This window comes from Zootoca vivipara, chromosome 6, assembly GCF_965207765.1.
Source record: "Zootoca vivipara chromosome 6, rZooViv2.hap1.1, whole genome shotgun sequence".
Taxonomy (NCBI): domain Eukaryota; kingdom Metazoa; phylum Chordata; class Lepidosauria; order Squamata; family Lacertidae; genus Zootoca; species Zootoca vivipara.
This window is the reverse complement of record NC_142589.1, coordinates 9,533,417-9,552,663: the sequence shown is the minus strand read 5'-3', so window position 1 is coordinate 9,552,663 and position 19,247 is coordinate 9,533,417. Positions and strand designations below refer to the sequence as shown.

General features: G+C 48.0%; 1 protein-coding gene across 4 annotated transcripts in view; it reads right to left on the bottom strand.

The window, feature by feature from the left end:
* Window positions 1-8,199: 8,199 nt before the first annotated feature.
* Window positions 8,200-19,247, bottom strand: part of LOC118087947 (uncharacterized) — a 28,557-nt gene continuing 17,509 nt past the window's right edge. For all 4 annotated transcript variants that reach the window (XM_088670969.1, XM_088670970.1, XM_088670971.1 and 1 more), the window contains exons 12-18: window positions 17,823-18,106; window positions 15,592-15,844; window positions 14,472-14,580; window positions 14,141-14,372; window positions 12,187-12,322; window positions 10,093-10,203; window positions 8,200-8,522 (exon numbers count right to left, since the gene is read on the bottom strand). In XM_088670969.1, coding sequence (XP_088527095.1) covers window positions 8,463-8,522; window positions 10,093-10,203; window positions 12,187-12,322; window positions 14,141-14,372; window positions 14,472-14,580; window positions 15,592-15,844; window positions 17,823-18,106 — 1,185 coding nt within the window. In that variant the 3' untranslated portion in view covers window positions 8,200-8,462. The remainder of the gene's footprint in view (window positions 8,523-10,092; window positions 10,204-12,186; window positions 12,323-14,140; window positions 14,373-14,471; window positions 14,581-15,591; window positions 15,845-17,822; window positions 18,107-19,247) is intronic.

Below are 19,247 nucleotides of genomic sequence, written 5' to 3'. Positions count from 1 at the left end.
AGTTATGGAATGTGGCCTCTTTCCCCCCCCCCTCACTCATGGCTGGTGTCCATTGGGACTTGAGGGGCAGAAACATATGGGCGCCAGGCGCCATTTTGAATCAAGATGGCGGAACAAAAACCGGCATGACGCTGCCCATTTGGGGGCATAGGTTCCTGTGATATCGTTGCCAAACTCTGCATTAGGGGTTCCTGGGGGGTGAGGTGGGGGCACACTTTGTAGCTGTTGGAATGCCAGGCACCATTTTGCAACAAGATGGTGGACAGAAAAATCACTTTTGCATGGCTTAGGCCTGTTCAGGGGGAACAGGTTCAGCTGCATCTTGATGAGATATACAAGAGTTCCTGAGGATCGACGTCAAATGTTTGGGTGCCTTTTTGAACCAACATGCCAGGTGGAAACGAGACTTCAGCACGACTTTGCCTGATTTTTTGTGTGGCTGGTCCAAACTCACAAATGACACTATCCGTTTAAAAACACACCTCTTTTCGTTTTTTTTTAAATAAAAAAATTCCCAAGCACTTTGTGCTAGCCTATAATAATCTGTTTTGAGGCTTAGGGTATATAGACTTCATGAAATATAAATAAGAAGGGCTATAAACTTTTTCTTTTAATATTTCATTTTCATTTTTTAAACAACATTATTCTACATTCACATCATTTTCAATTTCTATCCTTCTGGGATAGATTAGATCCCTCAGACACTCCCCCCCGCCCGGTTTCCAATTTTCCGTATCTTTTTTGCATCTAATTAAATTTTTTCTAATCCATTTTATTGTCTTAACTCGGCTATAAACCTTTTCTTTCAACCTGAACGGAAACCGAAAGTCTCAGCACCCTCAAAATATGTGATGTCTGTTACATTGCATTCTTCAGTATTAACCCAAATTTTGCACAATCCTTTGTCTTCCAGGTGCAATCTCCCCCCAGGCCCCCTTTTTAAGATCCTTTTGGAATTTGTAGGTGCTTGGCCACCTTTCTGATCCGGATAACAGAGCGAGCATGAAATTATCTTGTACTTTTTCTTTCTTCTTCCACTCAGCCTCTCTCTCTCTCTCTCTCTCTCCCCCCCCCCCCCACCAACCTTTGAGTCCAGGAGCAAACGGATGATGGCACAAGTTAATCCCAACCCGGTCGATTACAGGCGGGAGCTAATGAGACGAGAAGCATGTCCCTGAAGATGTAGAAGGAAGCTTCTCTTTTTGGGGTGTGCTGTGGCAGGGGGGGAGGAGGCTCAGCTGTTCCCAGCAGGCTCCTTCATCATCAGCCTAATCAGCGGAAAAAGGAACCCAGGGTGCGAGGAAGAGGAGGCGGAGAGGTCGCCTGCCTAGCCGAGCATTTAATGAAGAGGTGATGGATGTCACAAAGAGAAGGGAGTTGGGGGTGAGGGTTTCCAGCTGGGAGGCAGGCCCTGCAAAAAATACACACATACACCCACCATATCTCCCTTTGTGCTTGCTGCAGGCTGGGATGGCTTTCAACGGAACGGATGCTAAATGGAGAAAAGCAGCAAGCAGGCCTTGAGCGGGAGGTTGGTGCAAGCGAGAGATAGATAAAGTCTCGTTTCGTTCAATGCCAAGTTCTTCTCCAAGGCTGTGTGGGGACGCGGGTGGTGCTGTGGTCTAAACCACTGAGCCCCTTGGGCTTGACGATTGGAAGGTCGGCGGTTCGTGGCTCTGTCCCAGCTCCTGCCAACCTAGCAGGTCGAAAGCACGCCAGTGCAAGTAGATAAATAGGTACCGCTGCAGCGGGAAGGTAAACGGCATTTGCATGCGCTCTGGTTTCCGTCACAGTGTCCCATTGCGCCGGAAGCGGTTTAGTCCTGCTGGCCACGTGACCCGGAAAGCTGTCTGTGGACAAATGCCAGCTTCATCGGCCTGAAAGCGAGATGAGCGCTGCAACCCCATAGTCGCCTCTGACTGGACATAACTGCGCAGGGGTCCTTTTTTTACCTACCAAGGCTGCGTAAGAACCTAAGAGCAGCCCTGATGGATCAGGCCATTGGGGCATTCTGCCCAGCGTCACCTTCTCACCGTGGCCGATCAGATGCCCCTTACGGGAAGCCCACAAATAAGACCAGGGCACATGAGCACTTCCTTCCTGCATTTCCCAGCGACCGGCATCCAGAAGCATGACCACAGTGGTGGTTAAGTCATCAATAGCTTTCTCCTCCATGAATCTGTCCGGTCCTCTCTTAAAGCCATCCAAGTTGGTGGCCGTCACTGCTTCTTGTGGCAGTGAGTTCCATAGCTTAACGGTTCCATAGCTGTGTGAAAAAGCATTTCTTGTTCTCTGCTCTGACTCGGCTTCACTGGATGACCATGATGTTGTGAGAGGAGGAGAAAAACTTCTCTCTTTCCACTTCCCCCGAACCGTGCATCGTTTTCTAAACTTCCATCAATGTGGCCTCTCTTCCTTGCTTTTTCTCTTAACAAAAAAAGTCCCAAAAGCTAACAAAAAAGAATCCCAGAAACAGAAGTTTTCCCATCCCGCAACTATATTTCCTAGCACCCTTAAACTACTGTTCCCAGAATTCTTTGGGGGAAGCCACCTGCTTTAAATGTAGGCTGCAGCACAGCCATGGGTTAAGTGCTTAAGTATTTAAACAACAGCAAACAATATAAATTTGTATAAAGATAATTATTTAAAAACCTGGAAAGATATTAAATTTGCAAATTTGGAACAGAATGAATCTTCCACTACTAGGTAGAGTGTTGAATTTAAAGATGAATGTATTGCCAAGTGTGACGGATTGGCCTGGTGGGCAAAAGAACTCCAGGGTGCAGAGAGTTAAACCCCAACCTCCTGGATAAATGACGCATTCCATTCCTGAGGGGCGGGACTGCCAGGAGTTTAAAAGGAATGGGAGGGAGTTAATTCGGTTGTGGGAGCGAGGGAGAGGTGGTTAGGCAGTTGGCAGTTGGGAGTTAGGGAGTTGGTAGAGAGTGGGATGCAGGAGCTGTATGAAGAAAACTGTGTTAAATAAAAAGAAGATTTGTGCTTTTAAGAACCAAAGAAACTCATGTTTAGAAGTTAAATAATAAAGTCAAATGTGCTTAAACGTTCACTGACTCGGCAGTGTCTCAGTACCTTCAGAGGTGTGACAAAGAGGGGAGAACAAAGCTTTCCTGGGGAAGAGGAAACTGTTTGCTGTTTCTCCTGTCATACAAAGGGCTGGTTAGCGAAGCCGAAGGAGCCACATAGTTGCCTAAGGGAGAGGCACACTGTAGCTGTAGGGAACCCAGGGAGGAAGACCCCACTGGTGGCCATAGGTTTCGAACGCAGAGCCTGAGGTACTCTGGAGACAAGTCCAGTTTGGACTCTGGAGGTTTTTTTTTTTCTCCCGTTTGTGGAGAAGCACAGGGAGAGCCTCTGAGGTTTAAGCAGTGAGGTGGGGGATCCATCACATTATTGGTGGCAGCGTCGTGATCTGAATCCACAACCAAAGTTGAAGTTTGTGGGAGTTTTAAAACGATATTTTCCAGAGAAGGAAAATGGCACATTTAAGAAAAGCAAGAGAGGCTAAAGGGGATGAGAGGACAGAAGGGGCTGAGGGGAGCCCAAATTCTGAATTAGAGCTTATGAGATTGAGAATTGAGATGTCTAGAATTGAAAGTGAAAAGGAGAAGGCTAGGATTGAAGTTGAAAGGGAAAAGTTAGCGGCTGAGGAGAGAATGCAGTCTGAGAAATTAAAAACACAATTGGAGCAGGAGAGATTGCAAGCAGAAAAGGAGATGCAGCTGGGGAGAATGCGTTTGGAAGAGATTCAATTGAGAGGAGAGGTATCTCCAAATAGAGAAAATGTGGAGGTTACCTCAGCAAACCTCAAGAGATTCCCAAAATATGTAAATGGGGATGATGCCGAAAGCTTTCTATTCAGTTTCGAACGCATTTGTCAGGAATTAAAAATAGCTGAGGCGGACTGGATGATGTATCTGAGGCCTCAAATATGTGGCATCTTGAGTGAAATATACTCAGACTTAAGGGATACTGAACTATCCAGTTATGAGATATTTAAGCAGCGGGTGAGAGTACGCTGTGGGCTAACTGCTGATCAAAGCCGAAAAGCCTTTAGAGAACTAAAAAGAGGTCCCAAAGAGACATTTTCTCAGCTGGCAAGCAAGCTAGATCGTTTGCTGGACAGGTGGATTCAGGGGAGCGGGGTGACCAGCTTCCAAGAATTAAAACAGCTAATTTGTGTGGAGCAGTTTTATAAACATGTCCCTATGAATCTACGCTGGTTTATTAAAGACAAAAGGCTGATGGATGTGTCCAAAATGGCTTTAATATTAGATGAGATTGAAGGAGATTGTCCTGAAATGCTGATTCCAAGGCAGTGGCCAAAGAACAGGCAGATGAAGCCTTATGAAAAAGGGGAGAAAGCTGACCGGGCTCCTGACAAAGTAGACACTCCAGTAGTCAGAAAAATATCTTGCTATTTTTGTGGATTAGAAGGTCACATAAGATCAAGATGCCCGCAATTAGCAAAAAAACAAAATGCCAACACGGCTACCAAGTCAGTGAAGTTGCTAACCCAAGCTGAGGTAAAAAAATCACCTCAGGAAAGTAACCCCGAATCAACTGTCAGTGCCTCAGAGACTGTGGCTAACATAAGGCAGGTCTGGAGAGCTGATCAGGGGATTAATAAAGACTTTATGGAGCCAGTGATTTTAAATAATCAAGAATATTTGGGTTTACGTGACACAGGTGCAGAAGTGAGTCTGGTTAGATCACACTGTGTGACACAGGATCAGTACCTTAAAGACCAAACTTTTAGTCTAAAGGGAATATGGGGACCTGAGTTCGAGGTTCCGGTAGCAGAAGTGGATATAGTTTATAATGGCATGAGGAGAAAATGGAAAGTGGGCGTCTGGGATAACATCGATACACCATTTCTGATAGGCAATGATGTAATCAAGCCTGAATTTAAGGTTCAAGTTGTCACTAGAGCCCAAACCAAAGCAAAAGGGAATCCATTAACTGCAGTAGAAGAGGCCCAAGCCGATCCTGAGGGGAATGGAATGTTGGGGAGAATGTCAGTTGTAACCACCATAACTGCCAACAGGGCCCAGTTCCTGGCAGAACAGAGGGAGGAGGAAACTCTAAAGGGATTGTGTGGAGAAGCTAAAGGGCAGTACAGCACAGTGGTGTCAGTAGAAAAGCCCAGGGTTTCTTGTATAAAGGAGGAACCATTAATTAGTAAATCTGAGAGAGGCAAAACTGCAGCTGGGTGGGAAAGCAAAGAGCAATCGGTGATGCCAAAGAAGATCAGTCTGCAAGAGCCGCAATTGGCACAGGATGCCCCCACAACAGCGCATTTTGAAATAAGCCAAAAGGAGAGAGTCCAAGACCAAATTTACTGGACTGCTATAAACAAAGACACCAGAGGTCCTAAAAGGGAGAACAGTTTTATTTTAGACCTTGGGGACAGAGCCCTAAGATTACCAGAGGAGATTCCTCTGAGGGAGAACAGAGATAAGACTGTGTTCAAAGTCAATGGAAATGATTTAACAAGACAGAGCTTACCTAAGGAGCTCATAGCCGACTTGGGTATGAAGGAGGTGTTGCCACTTGGCGGAGTTAGCTGTGTAGGGACTGCAAATAACTTTCTGCAAGCCAAAGAGCTTGGTAAAAAGAAGGAGGGAACAGCAGCCTCGTCTGTAACACCTTATCCTAACCACCAACAGTACAGTGTGGATGAGCGTTGCCAACCATTTGTGTTAAGTTTCGACTTGATTAGTCAGGAGAGCGGATACAGCCCTTCTGAGCTGGCTGATGGACAGCAAACCAGTGCACTGTTACATCTATTACTGCCTGAAAGGAAGGAGGAAGAGAGCGTGGCACATCCAGTGATTATATCTAGCATACTGGAGCTGCCTTGCTATGTGCCAGAGACTGAAAGGCAAGCTGTAAGCAGAGTGCACAGGGCACAGCAGTGCTTGGAATCAGGGGGTGCATTCCTAATTACAAATGGGAATCCCTTGCATGGCAAAAAGGAAGCTCGAAAATGCCAAGATGCTGCGCATCCGTCATCTTGTTGTCCTGCTGAGGCCGAATATGATCCTGGGGGGAGTCGGAAACAACGAGAGGCCCACAGGAAAATGATTGCCCGAAAGCGAAAGTGGCTTGAGATTTGCTTGCGCCGGACTATTGCACCGAGAGGCATGTTCCAGTACCATCTGAAACTGTCTGCAGAGTCGTCAGTGCAAGGCAGAAGATCTGCTCAACGCATGGCCGGTGCAGCGCAATGAAGGAAAAGCGACGCGGCAGGAGGAGGAAAAAGGACTTGTTAAAGTGCAACAATTTTCTTCCAATGCAGAGTCGTCAGGAGTCCCACTGACTAACACAGCTAAAGACAATCTTATGCACCACTTATCGAGACTTATTCCTTCTAAAGTCATAATTGACTGGTGGGAGGAGGGTTTCTTTTTATTTATTAGGTGTCGCAAGAAGAATTGCTGAGAACAAGTGCCTTCATCATTTGGGGAGAATCTATTGTGCTTTTGTTGAAGGTGACAACTTGATCTTTTTATGACAGCAGTGTATTTCAATGTTGCTAGAATTTTGAAAATGTTTTTGATGGTATGGTATCAATTCTGTTTTGGTTGGGACACATAAATGTTTAGTGTATAATTTTGGGGGAAAACCCTGATTTTTGAATAGAAGGAAAGGTTTAATTTTACACTATATATACATAGGTGGGTATTATTGGGAAAATGCATTCTATTTCTTTTGAAATGTTAAAGTGTATAGTGCATATGTAAGCGTGTATATCTGAAGTCTAGGTTAACTGCAGGTATAGGGGTAAGTTTAGCAGGGGAATTGAGAGTTGCAACACAGGTTTGTGTAAACAGCGCACCTGGGGGGAAGGTAAGCCAGGAAATTCACGACTCTATCTCCCTGCTTCGGCATTACTCTGATATTTTTGAGTATGCCTGCGCAAGGGTTTTCGGGGGAGGGGAGAAAATGTGACGGATTGGCCTGGTGGGCAAAAGAACTCCAGGGTGCAGAGAGTTAAACCCCAACCTCCTGGATAAATGACGCATTCCATTCCTGAGGGGCGGGACTGCCAGGAGTTTAAAAGGAATGGGAGGGAGTTAATTCGGTTGAGGGAGAGTTGTGGGAGCGAGGGAGAGGTGGTTAGGCAGTTGGCAGTTGGGAGTTAGGGAGTTGGTAGAGAGTGGGATGCAGGAGCTGTATGAAGAAAACTGTGTTAAATAAAAAGAAGATTTGTGCTTTTAAGAACCAAAGAAACTCATGTTTAGAAGTTAAATAATAAAGTCAAATGTGCTTAAACGTTCACTGACTCGGCAGTGTCTCAGTACCTTCAGAGGTGTGACAAAGAGGGGAGAACAAAGCTTTCCTGGGGAAGAGGAAACTGTTTGCTGTTTCTCCTGTCATACAAAGGGCTGGTTAGCGAAGCCGAAGGAGCCACATAGTTGCCTAAGGGAGAGGCACACTGTAGCTGTAGGGAACCCAGGGAGGAAGACCCCACTGGTGGCCATAGGTTTCGAACGCAGAGCCTGAGGTACTCTGGAGACAAGTCCAGTTTGGACTCTGGAGGTTTTTTTTTTTCTCCCGTTTGTGGAGAAGCACAGGGAGAGCCTCTGAGGTTTAAGCAGTGAGGTGGGGGATCCATCACACCAAGAATGTTATTTCTGTTTCAATTGATTTCGGTGATGGGCTAGACAGATTGTTTCAAAGCATGGCAAATAGGTATTTCTAAATATATTTGGCAAGGGAAAAAACCGATAATAAAATATAAAATATTGATACATGCAAAAGAATGATGTTTTTCCCTGCTAGATATGAAACTATACGATGAGGCATCCTGTCTTTGCTGGCTGAAGGAAGGGATGACATTAGAAAATTCATATAGCTTAGACTTAGAAGGTCATGATAATATTTTTGGTTGGCACGCTTATTTATGGTATGAAAAGATGAAAGTTCATAAAGGATTTACAAAGGCCTGACAAAGAAGGGATGCACCAGGTGGCTCTGGCCACCATGCCCTCAGTTTGCTACTTATAAAATGGGCACAGGAATGCAGGAGACACATACAGCATTGAATTCCAGCCATTGAGACAGGGGAATCCACTTTAATGTATAGCAGCCTATGACTCAGTTGCCCAGCTGTGATTTGCAGACCAGCCGATTGGCACTGTGCCTTTGCAAGGAAGGAAGAAGGGAAAAAAAGACTTTGAGGCTGCTAGTGTTTTATTGAGCAATAAAAATTTGACCAGTGCTCGTTCCACTAGAGAGAGACAGAGAAGAGATTTGTGATGGGAAGCTCATGCTTCCTATAAAGGTTTTGGGCTTTTCCAAGTGGCAATCTGATAGGCTGGAGAATGTTCAGTTGCCAAGGCTTTTACAGGCAAAATGGGGGGTGGAAAGCTGCCGTTTCCTTTTGCCTGCAGACTCACTCGCTGCCCCGGAAATCTTTAAAAACATGTTTCGGCCTGCTAGAAGTCACCTCTGCCCTCTGAACAGGAGGCCGCCAGCTGCCGCCACCTTCCAAAAGCCTGAGGGGGAAAAGAGGATGGAAAGGGTCAGAGATTGCAGGTACTCTCACGGCAGAGTTTGGGGGAAGCAGCTGGCTGGTACCCCAGCAGGGTCCACCATTCCAAGCCCTATTGTCAAATATGCTCCCCTGAGACACAAACAGATGACCCTATTCTTTCCTCTTGGCCAGCTAGATGGGAACAAAATAGCCTGACCTCGTGGAATAAGTTTTTCTTAACACCTCCCTGCTTTGATGTCTAGAAATTGAAGCACTAAAATTGCCCCAGCTTGGAAAACGGGGCCTTTCTCTGCGTCCGATTTACAGTGGTGCCTCGCTAGACGAATTTAATTCATTCCACCGGTCTTTTCTTATAACGAAAAATTCGTCTAGCGAATCCCATAGGAATGCATTGAAATTTTTTTGAAATTTTTTTTGCCCATAGGAACGCATTAATGGAATTCCAATGCATTCCTATGGGAAACCACGATTCGCTAGACGAATTTTTCGTAAAACGGATTTGTCTAGCGAGGCAGCCTCCGCTAGAAGAAAACCTTTCGTTAAGCGGAAATTTCGTTAAGCAGGGCATTCGTTAAGCGAGGCACCACTGTACTTATTTCATAACATTTATATGCTGCCTGATTGTTTAGCTGTGATTAACAACAAGAATAATAATTATACCCCGGTGCCCATGTTGGCCGGGTCCCTTCCAACTCTAGGATGCTAGCATTTTAAGACTCAAAGCGGTTTACAAAAAGAATAAAACGAGGGAATTTTCAAACAATTCTTTGCAATGGTCGAAAAATAAACGAAATCGGCAATAAGCTAAACCAGGGTTTCACAAACTTTGGTTTTCAGCTGATTTGGACTACAATTCCCATCATCTAGCACAGGCATCCCCCAAACTGCGGCCCTCCAGATGTTTTGGCCTACAACTCCCATGATCCCTAGCTAACAGGACCAGTGGTCGGGGAAGATGGGAATTGTAGTCCAAAACATCTGGAGGGCTGAAGTTTGGGGGTGCCTAATCTAGCAGGACCAGTGGTCATGGATGATGGTAATGGTAGTCTAACAACAGCTGAAAACCCAAGTTTGGGAAACACTGAGCTACACGGATAAAAACACACATCAACATTCTGCGTATTTGGGTAGGCCTGCCTAAGCAAAAATGTTCTGTGAAGGCGCCCCCCTGTTGTCAATAGGCAGGGAGTTCCAAAGTATACAACACTGAAAAAGAACTGTGCTTCTGTCCCAAGTCACCGAATGGCAAGCGTCTGGGCCCAGAACAGTGACTCACTACAGAGATGCAACAGCCAGCCTCCAGGGGGAATTGCTTTGGGAGCTAACGGAAGACTCCTTGGCAGAGACAGGAAGACCATCAGCCAAAACCACAGCAGGGCGCAATGTGGAAGGAGCGCCGTGAAGCATGCAGAGGCACAGCGGGCAAACTCTTCTAGGGAAGTTGTGCTTTAGGTGCCTGGGAGGGAAGCTTTTGCTTGTTGGGCTCCTGTCCCGCAACACACCACCGGCGGTTTTTGGGTGAAACCCTAGCACTCCCCCAGCGCCCGATTTGGGAAATCGCTCGCCCTTACCTGCTCGAGAAGCTGCCTCTCTTCGCCCGCCAGAAAACGCTCAGCCACCCAGCTCTGCAGGCAGCGCCGCCTCCAGACCACCCAGCTCCACTGCGCCAGCCTCTGCCTCACCTGTGGGGAGATTTCAGAAGGGGCTTGTACCACACAGCAGTGGGGCCTTGGGAGTCCCAGGCATCTTGCAGCCGGCCTCCCTAAGGTGGATCTCAATCTTTCTTCTTCCCAGCTTCTGTTGCTCAAAAAAATCTTTTCTCCTGCCACCTCAAACACACACACCTTGGCAGCATCTGTCTCCCCAGGCCAAAAGGATTCCTCTCGATGGCCCCATCCACTCCTTTTGTCGTGTTAACAAGATTCGCTCTTTGTTAGGCCAGCCAGACTGGTTTGCCTAAGCTAGCCTAGGGATTCCCTGTCCAGCACAGCTCTGCAGTTTGTACTTTCATCATCCACATCCCAATTAAATCAAAACCCTACCATTTATCAATTTCTAGAGTTTGGTGGGGGGTGGGATCCTCCCCAAATCGATAACAAGGCCTGGGGACCTTGGTCCTGCAGGCCAGATGTTGGCAGATGGACTCTCCTCTAGCCCATCCCTCCCCAAACCCTTTGCACCCTCCTCAAGTGGCTTTGCCCAACTGCAAATGTGTCCTTCCAACTTGGATCATGCCCCTCAGTTGCCTGGATGGAGCTTAGAGGGGTGTGTAAGGTAGAAAACAGCCTACTGTGCAAAGGTAAAATTATATACCGTATTCATTACTCTGACCCCCAGCCCCCAGAAGGGGATGTGGCCAGGGACGTAGCCAGGATCAAAATTAGGGGGGGCAAGGGGCGGGGCCAAGGCACAGGGGGAGGGGCCACAGTGGGGCAAGGAAAGCCATGGTCGTTCAGGGGCGAGGGGGCGCCAGGATCAGCCCGAAATTGGGCTGTTCCGATCCCCTCCTCCCCCTCCGCGATCGCCGGGGCGGGTGGAGGGAAAGCTGGCTTTCCCTCCACCCGCCCCACAGCCAGCAAGGGAGAAGGGAGATGTTTCTTCTAGTCGGCTGGCTGTGGGGCGGGTGGAGGGAAAGCCCCAGAGCCGCGCAAAGCTTTCCCTCCACCCACCCCACAGCCAGCCAGGGAGAAGGGAGACGGCAGCGTGCGGTGGCGGGCAGCGGGGCAGGCTGGCCACCAGCGGCCCTGCTTCTAGGGGGGGCCCCCTGCCTATGCCCATGGATGTGGCCCCAGGGCTGGGAAATCTCTTTAACAGTGTTCAAGATTTGCCAAGCGCATTTTGCAACCGAGTGAAGATGCCCGAGCGCCGGGATGGTGCCTGACGTCTCCACTATCTAGAGCTGCATGCCCGGGGGGGGGGGGGTCCTTGGATCTTCACTGTTTCTACACACTAGCAACAGATCCCGTAGAATTCTATCCGCAATATTTTATCTGCACAATCAGAACAAATTTCAGGAACAAAACAAAACGTAAAACAAAACTTCCGAGCTGTCTGCCCGAAACTAGGCATTCCGTTTTGGTGACTAACCCATGTTTAAGGAGCAATTCGTCACCTAGCCTACATGAGTTTCTAACGCTGTTGCAAACTCCCAGCGAATAAGTAGCGACGGCTGCTCAGCGGGCAGCAGATATACCGGTAACTTTCCCATCTGAAAGCAACCCTAGTCCTAATTACTTTTCCACTGTAAGAAAGAGGCTGCAAGTGCTTATAAACACCCCGCCTACATCGTCCCAGCAAGTATTGATGACGACAAAGGCAGAAACCAGCATTATCTGCGCCCATTCTACAGATGGAAACCTGGAGAAAGGCAGTAGGGGGAATGATTTGCTGTGCGGTGGGGGTGGGGGGAAGGCAGAGGTTCGGACTGGGGGACAGCACCGCAGCTCATTACCCTGACCGCTGCACCACCCACGAGTTATAAAGCTTCTCCTCATATCCCTTATGGACTAGAAACTTAAAAACAGTGGGTGATTTGTTTGTTTTTTAAAAAAACACCACTGAGGTTCCTTTTACTGCAGATCGCTTCCCAGGAACAGAGTGGAGGTTGAACAAAAGGGGCAGGGTTATTCATTCCACCGCGCCTCGAGTTTCTCAAACACACTCACCAAAGCTTGCACTGCCAGCTCTATCTGGCAGCTATCCTTCCAAACCACCCATGCCCTTGCCAGCTGCTGCTTCTCCTTTCTGTGCTGGAATCGGCGCAGGAGGACATGGTGTCTCCACCGTGCCAAATACTTCCTCCTGCAGCAGAAAGGGAAAGAGCTTATCCTCGACATTTATAACTGCATATTATTCAATAACCTATATTTTATATCAATCCATATTATCCATTACAAGTGAGAATCAAAATCCTGCTAATGTTTCCATCTGCTTGTAGCGGTCTGCTAAATAACATACATTTTTCCCATTCTTTTTTTTTTTTAAAAAAAAGTTTTTGTCCTCTTGGTTCCTGAGTTTTCCAGTCAGTTTTACCATCTCGGCATAATCCATCAGCTTAGCTTGCCCATTCCTCTCTTGTAGGGACTTTGTCTTCTTTCCATCTCTGGGCTAGTAGCATCCAAGCGGCTATTGCCCCATACATAAGAAGTCTTTTTCTGATCTTTTGAGATCAGAATTCCTAATAAAAAGGCTTCTGTTTTTTAAACAAAGGTTATTTTAAACGTCCCGTCCCCCCCATTTCATTATATATCATCTCCCAGAAAGATTATCCCACATATGATAAAAGGTACCTTCTTTCTCTTAACATTTGTACCTGTTCTATACATTTTTGCTAACTTAGGTAAAGGGACCCCTGACCATTAGGTGCAGTCGTGACCGACTCTGGGTTGCAGCGCTCATCTCGCGTTATTGACCGAGGGAGCCGGCATACAGCTTCCAGGTAACTTACTAGTAGTCAAATACCACCAGTGCATCATTTTCATATAATTTTCTTTCAGCGTACAACATGCTGTGAATTTCAGGGTGCCAGAATTCATATATTAACCCAGCCTTGCAGATTTAAGTGTCTATTTCCTCCAGCCTCTCACCAGCGGGAGGTTAGAAGCCTGCATTTCCATGATCCTAGTCCTCATGGTTCTGAACCAGGGGGCAGTCCATCTGGCCCAGTATTGTGTACACCAATTGGCAGCAGCTCTTAAGATTTTCAGAATGGGAGACGCCAGGGATCAAACCTGTGACCTTCGGTATGCAAGGCAGGCAATTTTCCACTTTGCTAGAGTTCTTTCTCCACTGAGGCCAGCACAGAAATGAAAGCTATTACCCTCGTAGAAGGCATGTTTCCCCACATTTCTGTGAAGGAACAGAACCCTTCTAGTGCTCTACGTGGGGCTACCTTTGAAGGTAACCCGGAAACTACAAATAATCCAGAATGTGGCAGCTAGACTGGTGACTGGGAGCGGCCGCTGAGACCACATAACACCAGACCTACATTGGCTCCCAGTACGTTTCCGAGCACAATTCAAAGTGTTGGTGCTGACCTTTAAAGCACTAAATGGCCTCAGCCCAGTATACCTGAAGGAACGTCTCCACTCCCATCGCTCTACGCGGACACCGAGGTCCAGCTCCAAGGGCCTTCTGGTGGTCCCCACACTGCGAGAAGCGAGGTTACAAGGAACCAGGCAGAGGGCCTTCTCGGTGGTGGTCCCCACTCTGTGGAACGCCTTCCCATCAGATGTCAAGGAAAGAAAGAACTATCTGGCTTTTAGAAGACATCTGAAGGCGGCCCTGTTTAGAGAAGTTTTTAACGTTTGATGTTTTATCGTGTTTTTAATATTCTGTTGGAAGAGTGGCTGGGGAAACCCGGCCAGATGGGCATGGTGTAAATAATAAATTCCAAAGGAAACCAAAGGAGCTGGTGGGGGAGGAGTAGCAAGATCCCTTCCTCCTCCCCTGTCCACTTACTCGCCTGCACAGACATTCCTGATCGCCTCTGGGGACCAGGCAAGATTTCAAATGCGAGGCTACATTGACCCAGCTAAGGGTCTCTCTCTCTCTCTCTCTCTCTCTCTCTCTCTCTCTCTCTCTCTCTCTCTCTCCTGCTTCTTTGCAGACTAGTCTTACCCAAGCCACCTCCTGCCCACCACGGATGGGGTCATTTCGGGCATCATCTCCTGGTTCCACCCATGTCTGCTGCCTTGTCCTACTGCCTCCAGATGCATGGGGGCCCACTGTGGCCCCAGGGTTTTGCTTTGGCATCTGTAGAGCGTCAGCCAGACGCGGAAAGAGCTGCATGTCAGCCTGGAACGGATGGCTAAGCCTGACTGAAGAGCCTCGTCGCTCGTCCGCCTGCGCCCTTAAAAGAGGAGAAACCGGGTTAATGCACAATGGATGAAGCCGGGTTCAGCCTGTGCAAATTCCCCAAGAAAACACCACACAGGGGGGAGTTCCTTACTGCTTGGCCAAAGAAGGGGCACTTTCAGGAATTTCCGGGCTCCGAGGAAGCCACTCTGCTGCCGGACGCAGTGGCGGAAGGTGGCCGCTCTCGTCCAGTAGCTGCTGGCCTGGAAAGAAGGGATAAAGCCAAACTTGACCACCTTCCAACAAAACAGGGTTAGGATCCACCCAGGGGGTCAAGGGCTCGTGGCAGGATTTGCCCAGGAAGCAGCCTTAAGAGCGAGTCAAACTGACAGAGGCTCTCTGGGATTTTAGGCACGGGGGGGTCTTCCCCATCCCTGCCGTGAGATGCTGCTGGAGATTAAAGCCAGGACCTTCTGCATGCCAAGCAGGGGCCCTGCCCCTGAGCTTCCTAGTGGATAAACTCTCTATCAGAAGCATCGTTGCCTCCAGCTATAGCTCTGCCCTCCTTCTACAGCTGGAGAAAATAGCAGGGAGAGGGCTTTTGTGCTCAAATCCCGCTTGACTACTGCAATGCGCTCTATGTAGGGGCTACCTTTGAAAGTGACCCGGAAACTACAACTAATCCAGAATGCGGCAGCTAGACTGGTGGCTGGGAGTGGCCGCCGAGACCATATAACACCGGTCTTGAAAGACCTACATTGGCTCCCAGTACGTTTCCGAGCACAATTCAAAGTGTTGGTGCTGACCTTTAAAGCCCTAAATTGCCTCGGCCCAGTATACCTGAAGGAGCGTCTCCAGCCCCATCATTCAGCCCAGACGCTGAGGTCCAGCGCCGAGGGCCTTCTCAGTAGTGGAACGCCCTCCCGTCAGATCTCTAGGAAATAAACAACTACCTGACTTTTAGAAGACACCTGAAGGCAGCCCTATTTAGGGAAGTTTTTAATGTCTGGTGTCTTATTGTGGTTTTTAGTGTTCTGTTGGGAGCCGCCCAGAGAGGCTGAGGAAACCACGCCAGATGGGAGGGGTATAAATAATACATTACTATTATTATTATTATTATTCCCATAAGGGGCACCTGGTCATCCACTGTGGTAACAGGATGCTGGCCGAGATGGGCCTGATCCAGCAGGCTCCTCTTATGTTCTTGTTCAAGCTCTGGAACCCCAGATGCCAACCGCCTGTGGAACCTCCACCCCCCCCCACCCCCAGCTCACCTGGCTGACGGATCTAAAACGGAGAGCCCGGGACCCACTGATCGCTTTCCTCCATCGCCACATTGCCCCGTACCCCGCTGGTCTCTGCCGTGGGCACTGGTCTTTCCGTCGCTGGTCAGCTCTCAGGAACTCCGCCTTCCACCTCCCGAAGCAGGACGCCAGAAGACGCTGCCCCCTGGCACTCTCCAACCACGCTAGAGTCCTGTGCCACGTAGAACGGCGGCTGGCTGCCACGGACCAGGAGGTGAAAGCCCTGGTGAATTTCATATAGAAATAGGGATGAAAGAACCTATCCATTTCCATTCTCCATTTTCCCAATCTTAACTATCTACATTTGTAATTTAAACAGCCCATCAACAACTGAGTGTAAATTTCTGCTTGTTGTTGTTGTTTAGTCGTTTAGTCGTGTGACCGACTCTTTGTGATCCCATGGACCAGAGCACGCCAGGCACTCCTGTCTTCCACTGCGTCCCGTAGTTTAGTCAGACTCATGTTCGTAGCTTCGAGAACTCTCTCCAACCATCTCATCCTCTGTTGTCCCCTTCTCCTTGTGCCCTCCATCTTTCCCAACATCAGGGTCTTTTCCAGGGAGTCTTCTCATGAGATGGACAAAGTATTGGAGCCTCAGCTTCAGGATCTGTCCTTCCAGTGAGCACTCAGGGCTGATTTCCTTAAGAATGGATAGGTTTGGTCTTCTTGCAGTCCATGGGACTCTCAAAAGTCTCCTCCAGCACCATAATTCAAAAGCATCAATTCTTTGGCGATCAGCCTTCTTTATGGTCCAGCTCTCACTTCCATACATCACTACTGGGAAAACCAAAGCTTTAACTATACGGGACCTTTGTTGGCAAGGTGATGTCTCTGCTTTTTAAGATGCTGTCTAGGTTTGTCATTGCTTTTCTCCCAAGAAGCAGGCGTCTTTTAATTTCGTGACTGCTGTCACCATCTGCAGTGAAATTTCTCCTCACAAACACTTTTTCTTGTTTTTTGCAATTTTGCCCTAATGTGTGTATTTTTATTGCAAAGCAATGTTCCCTAATGTTAAGTTTAGATGCAACTCAGGGTTTTGCATGGGGCTTAAGCAGATAGAGTAAAAGACCTCCAGATTCCCAGACTATCCCTGTACCTTCAACCTCTATGCTGACTTCTCTCTATCCTTTGAAATTTAGACTGGTACATCTTATGTCGCTTCCTGTTTAAATTTCTTCCTCTCCTCTCACACTTCCTGTGGACCTCAATGTCCTTCTGGATGGTTTCTTGGTTTCTCCAACTGGATAGCTAGGACTACAGAACTTTGCCCCATAAACAAGTGGTATCTTGGAAGTCGAACGGAATCCGTTCCGGAAGTTGGTTCAACTTCCAAAACGTTCGGAAACCAAGGCGTGGCTTCCGAAAGCTCCTGCAGCCAATCAGAAGCCCGGTCGGAGATTTGGCTCCCAAGGAACGTTTGCAAACCGGAACACTCATTTTGCGGTTTGCGATGTTCAGGAGCCAAAACGTTCGACTCGCAAGGCGTTCAGGATCCAAGGTACGACTGTACTTCCCTAAACAAACACAAATTTCCGTATTTTATACCGAATCTCAGCCGGAATGCCTTCCAATAAATGGAATCCCCGCTTGCTCAAGGCAAAAATTCAGCTCGCTAAAGGTGATTTCTGCGGTTGCATGCAAAGTCTGTACATTAACAAATATAATACATCTTTGGATGCTTCCCCCCCCCTTTTTTCTTTTTTACTAATAAAAGCATTTTAATGCATTTCTCTAGTCTGGCATTTGCATTTCTTTTACTTGGCTGGAGAACTGCATTGCAAAATTCGGAGAAAGGCAAATGTCAAAGGAAGGCTGAATTTTGGTCCCCGTATCATTGGGGAAATGGTGAATTAGGTAGATTTGCCTTCAAAGGCGAACTGTATCAGATTTCTCCCCCATCCTTCATTGCCCAAGACCAAGGGTCGGCAAAGGTTTACCTCACCTGAGCCGGTTCACTCCAGCGGAAATTCCCCCGTGGGCCGGATCGTGCGCGCGCATGCGATTTCCGGCGTCTACGCAGACACGATTTCCGGCACCGCAGAAGCAAGTCCCCACGCCGCACTGCTTTAGCGCAGCATGCAGGAACTCGCCGAGCGGGCAGCTCGGTTCAGGGGGGGGGCTTGTGGGCCGGTTAAACGACCCCCGTGGGCCGCTTGTGGCCCATGGGACTTAGGTTGCCGACCCTTGCCCAAGACTCTTACCTGGAGAGGAGAGCCCGCTTGCCGTGTTGCTCTGCCTTCAGGTTCTGCACAGTCCTGGCCGACCAAAACGCAAAACATTTCGCCAGCAGCTGCCTCTGATTCTGGATGTGGCCATTACCCAGAGGGGAGGGCGCTTGCCTGAGGAGATCTGCAGCAGCGACATCTTGGGAGTCACTGGGTAAATGGCTGGGAGATGGGGAGCCGTGATGAGGAAGGTGCCCTGAGTCTTCAATCGTCATCGACGAGGAGATGCTAGCCTGGCTACTGGCCTCCGAGCTGCCTTCCTATTCCCAGTCATGAAATGACAGAAGTATTAATTTTGTGCTTCTAAATGCTGGTTTATTTAAGATTATTTACAGAGAGGGAGTCTCTACTACTAGTCCTAACCAGAAGAGACCCACTGAACATAGGTTCAGTTGTGTCAATCTGTTTACTCTACACCAGGCATCCCCAAACTTCGGCCCTCCAGATGTTTTGGACTACAATTCCCATCACCCCTGACCACTAGTCCTCTTAGCTAGGGATCATGGGAGTTGTAGGCCAAAACATCTGGAGGGCCGCAGTTTGGGGATGCCTGATCTACACCAGTGTTTCCCAACCTTGTGCCTCCAGCTGTTTTCGGACTACAATTCCCATCATTCCTGACCACTGGTCTTGCTAGCTAGGGATGATGGGAGTTGTAGCCCCAAAACATCTGGAGGCACAAGGTTGGGAAACACTGCTCTACACTATATATGGAGGGGGGTGGGAACTGATCCTGGGTCCCACCCAAAGAAGAATGGCAACTTCAACTGATGGAATATGTGCCGCTTGCAGACTTAACGTATAGAATAAGAGAACAAGAAGAACATACGTTTAAAGAAGATTGGAAAACGTTTATTGAATATATGGGGGGGGAATTGTGTATACTTGAAAAACGTTGGCAGCATTAAGATAAATTCAGCAGTGTAAATGAGTTTTGATGGATGTCATAATGGAATACTGAATGGTATAGTTTATGTAAAACATGCAGGGATTTATGATATGTAAAATGGACCATGGAAAGAGAAGAAGGGAAGTCATTGATATTTTAAGGTCTGAATGAATATTCTAAAATGTAAAACAGAAAAACTTAATAAAAATTATTTTTTAAAAAAAGGGGGGGAAACTGATCCTAAACTTCTGCTGCCTCGAGGCTATATTCATTCGTGAGAAAGGCTGCGGGAGTAAATCCCGGGGGTGGGGGTGGGGGGTGGGATCCAAACCTTCTGCCTTGCAGGACATCTTTGGGAGAATAAAAGGCTCAGGAGTAAACCCTACAGAAATCTGGAGTGCAGCCCCTAAAACGTTTGGATGGCGCCTTGTACGCCTCTTTCCAGCAACTCCAGCAGCCAAGCGGGTGCCAAAAGTATTGCTCTGCTTTCCTTTGGACCAGATCAGCGATGC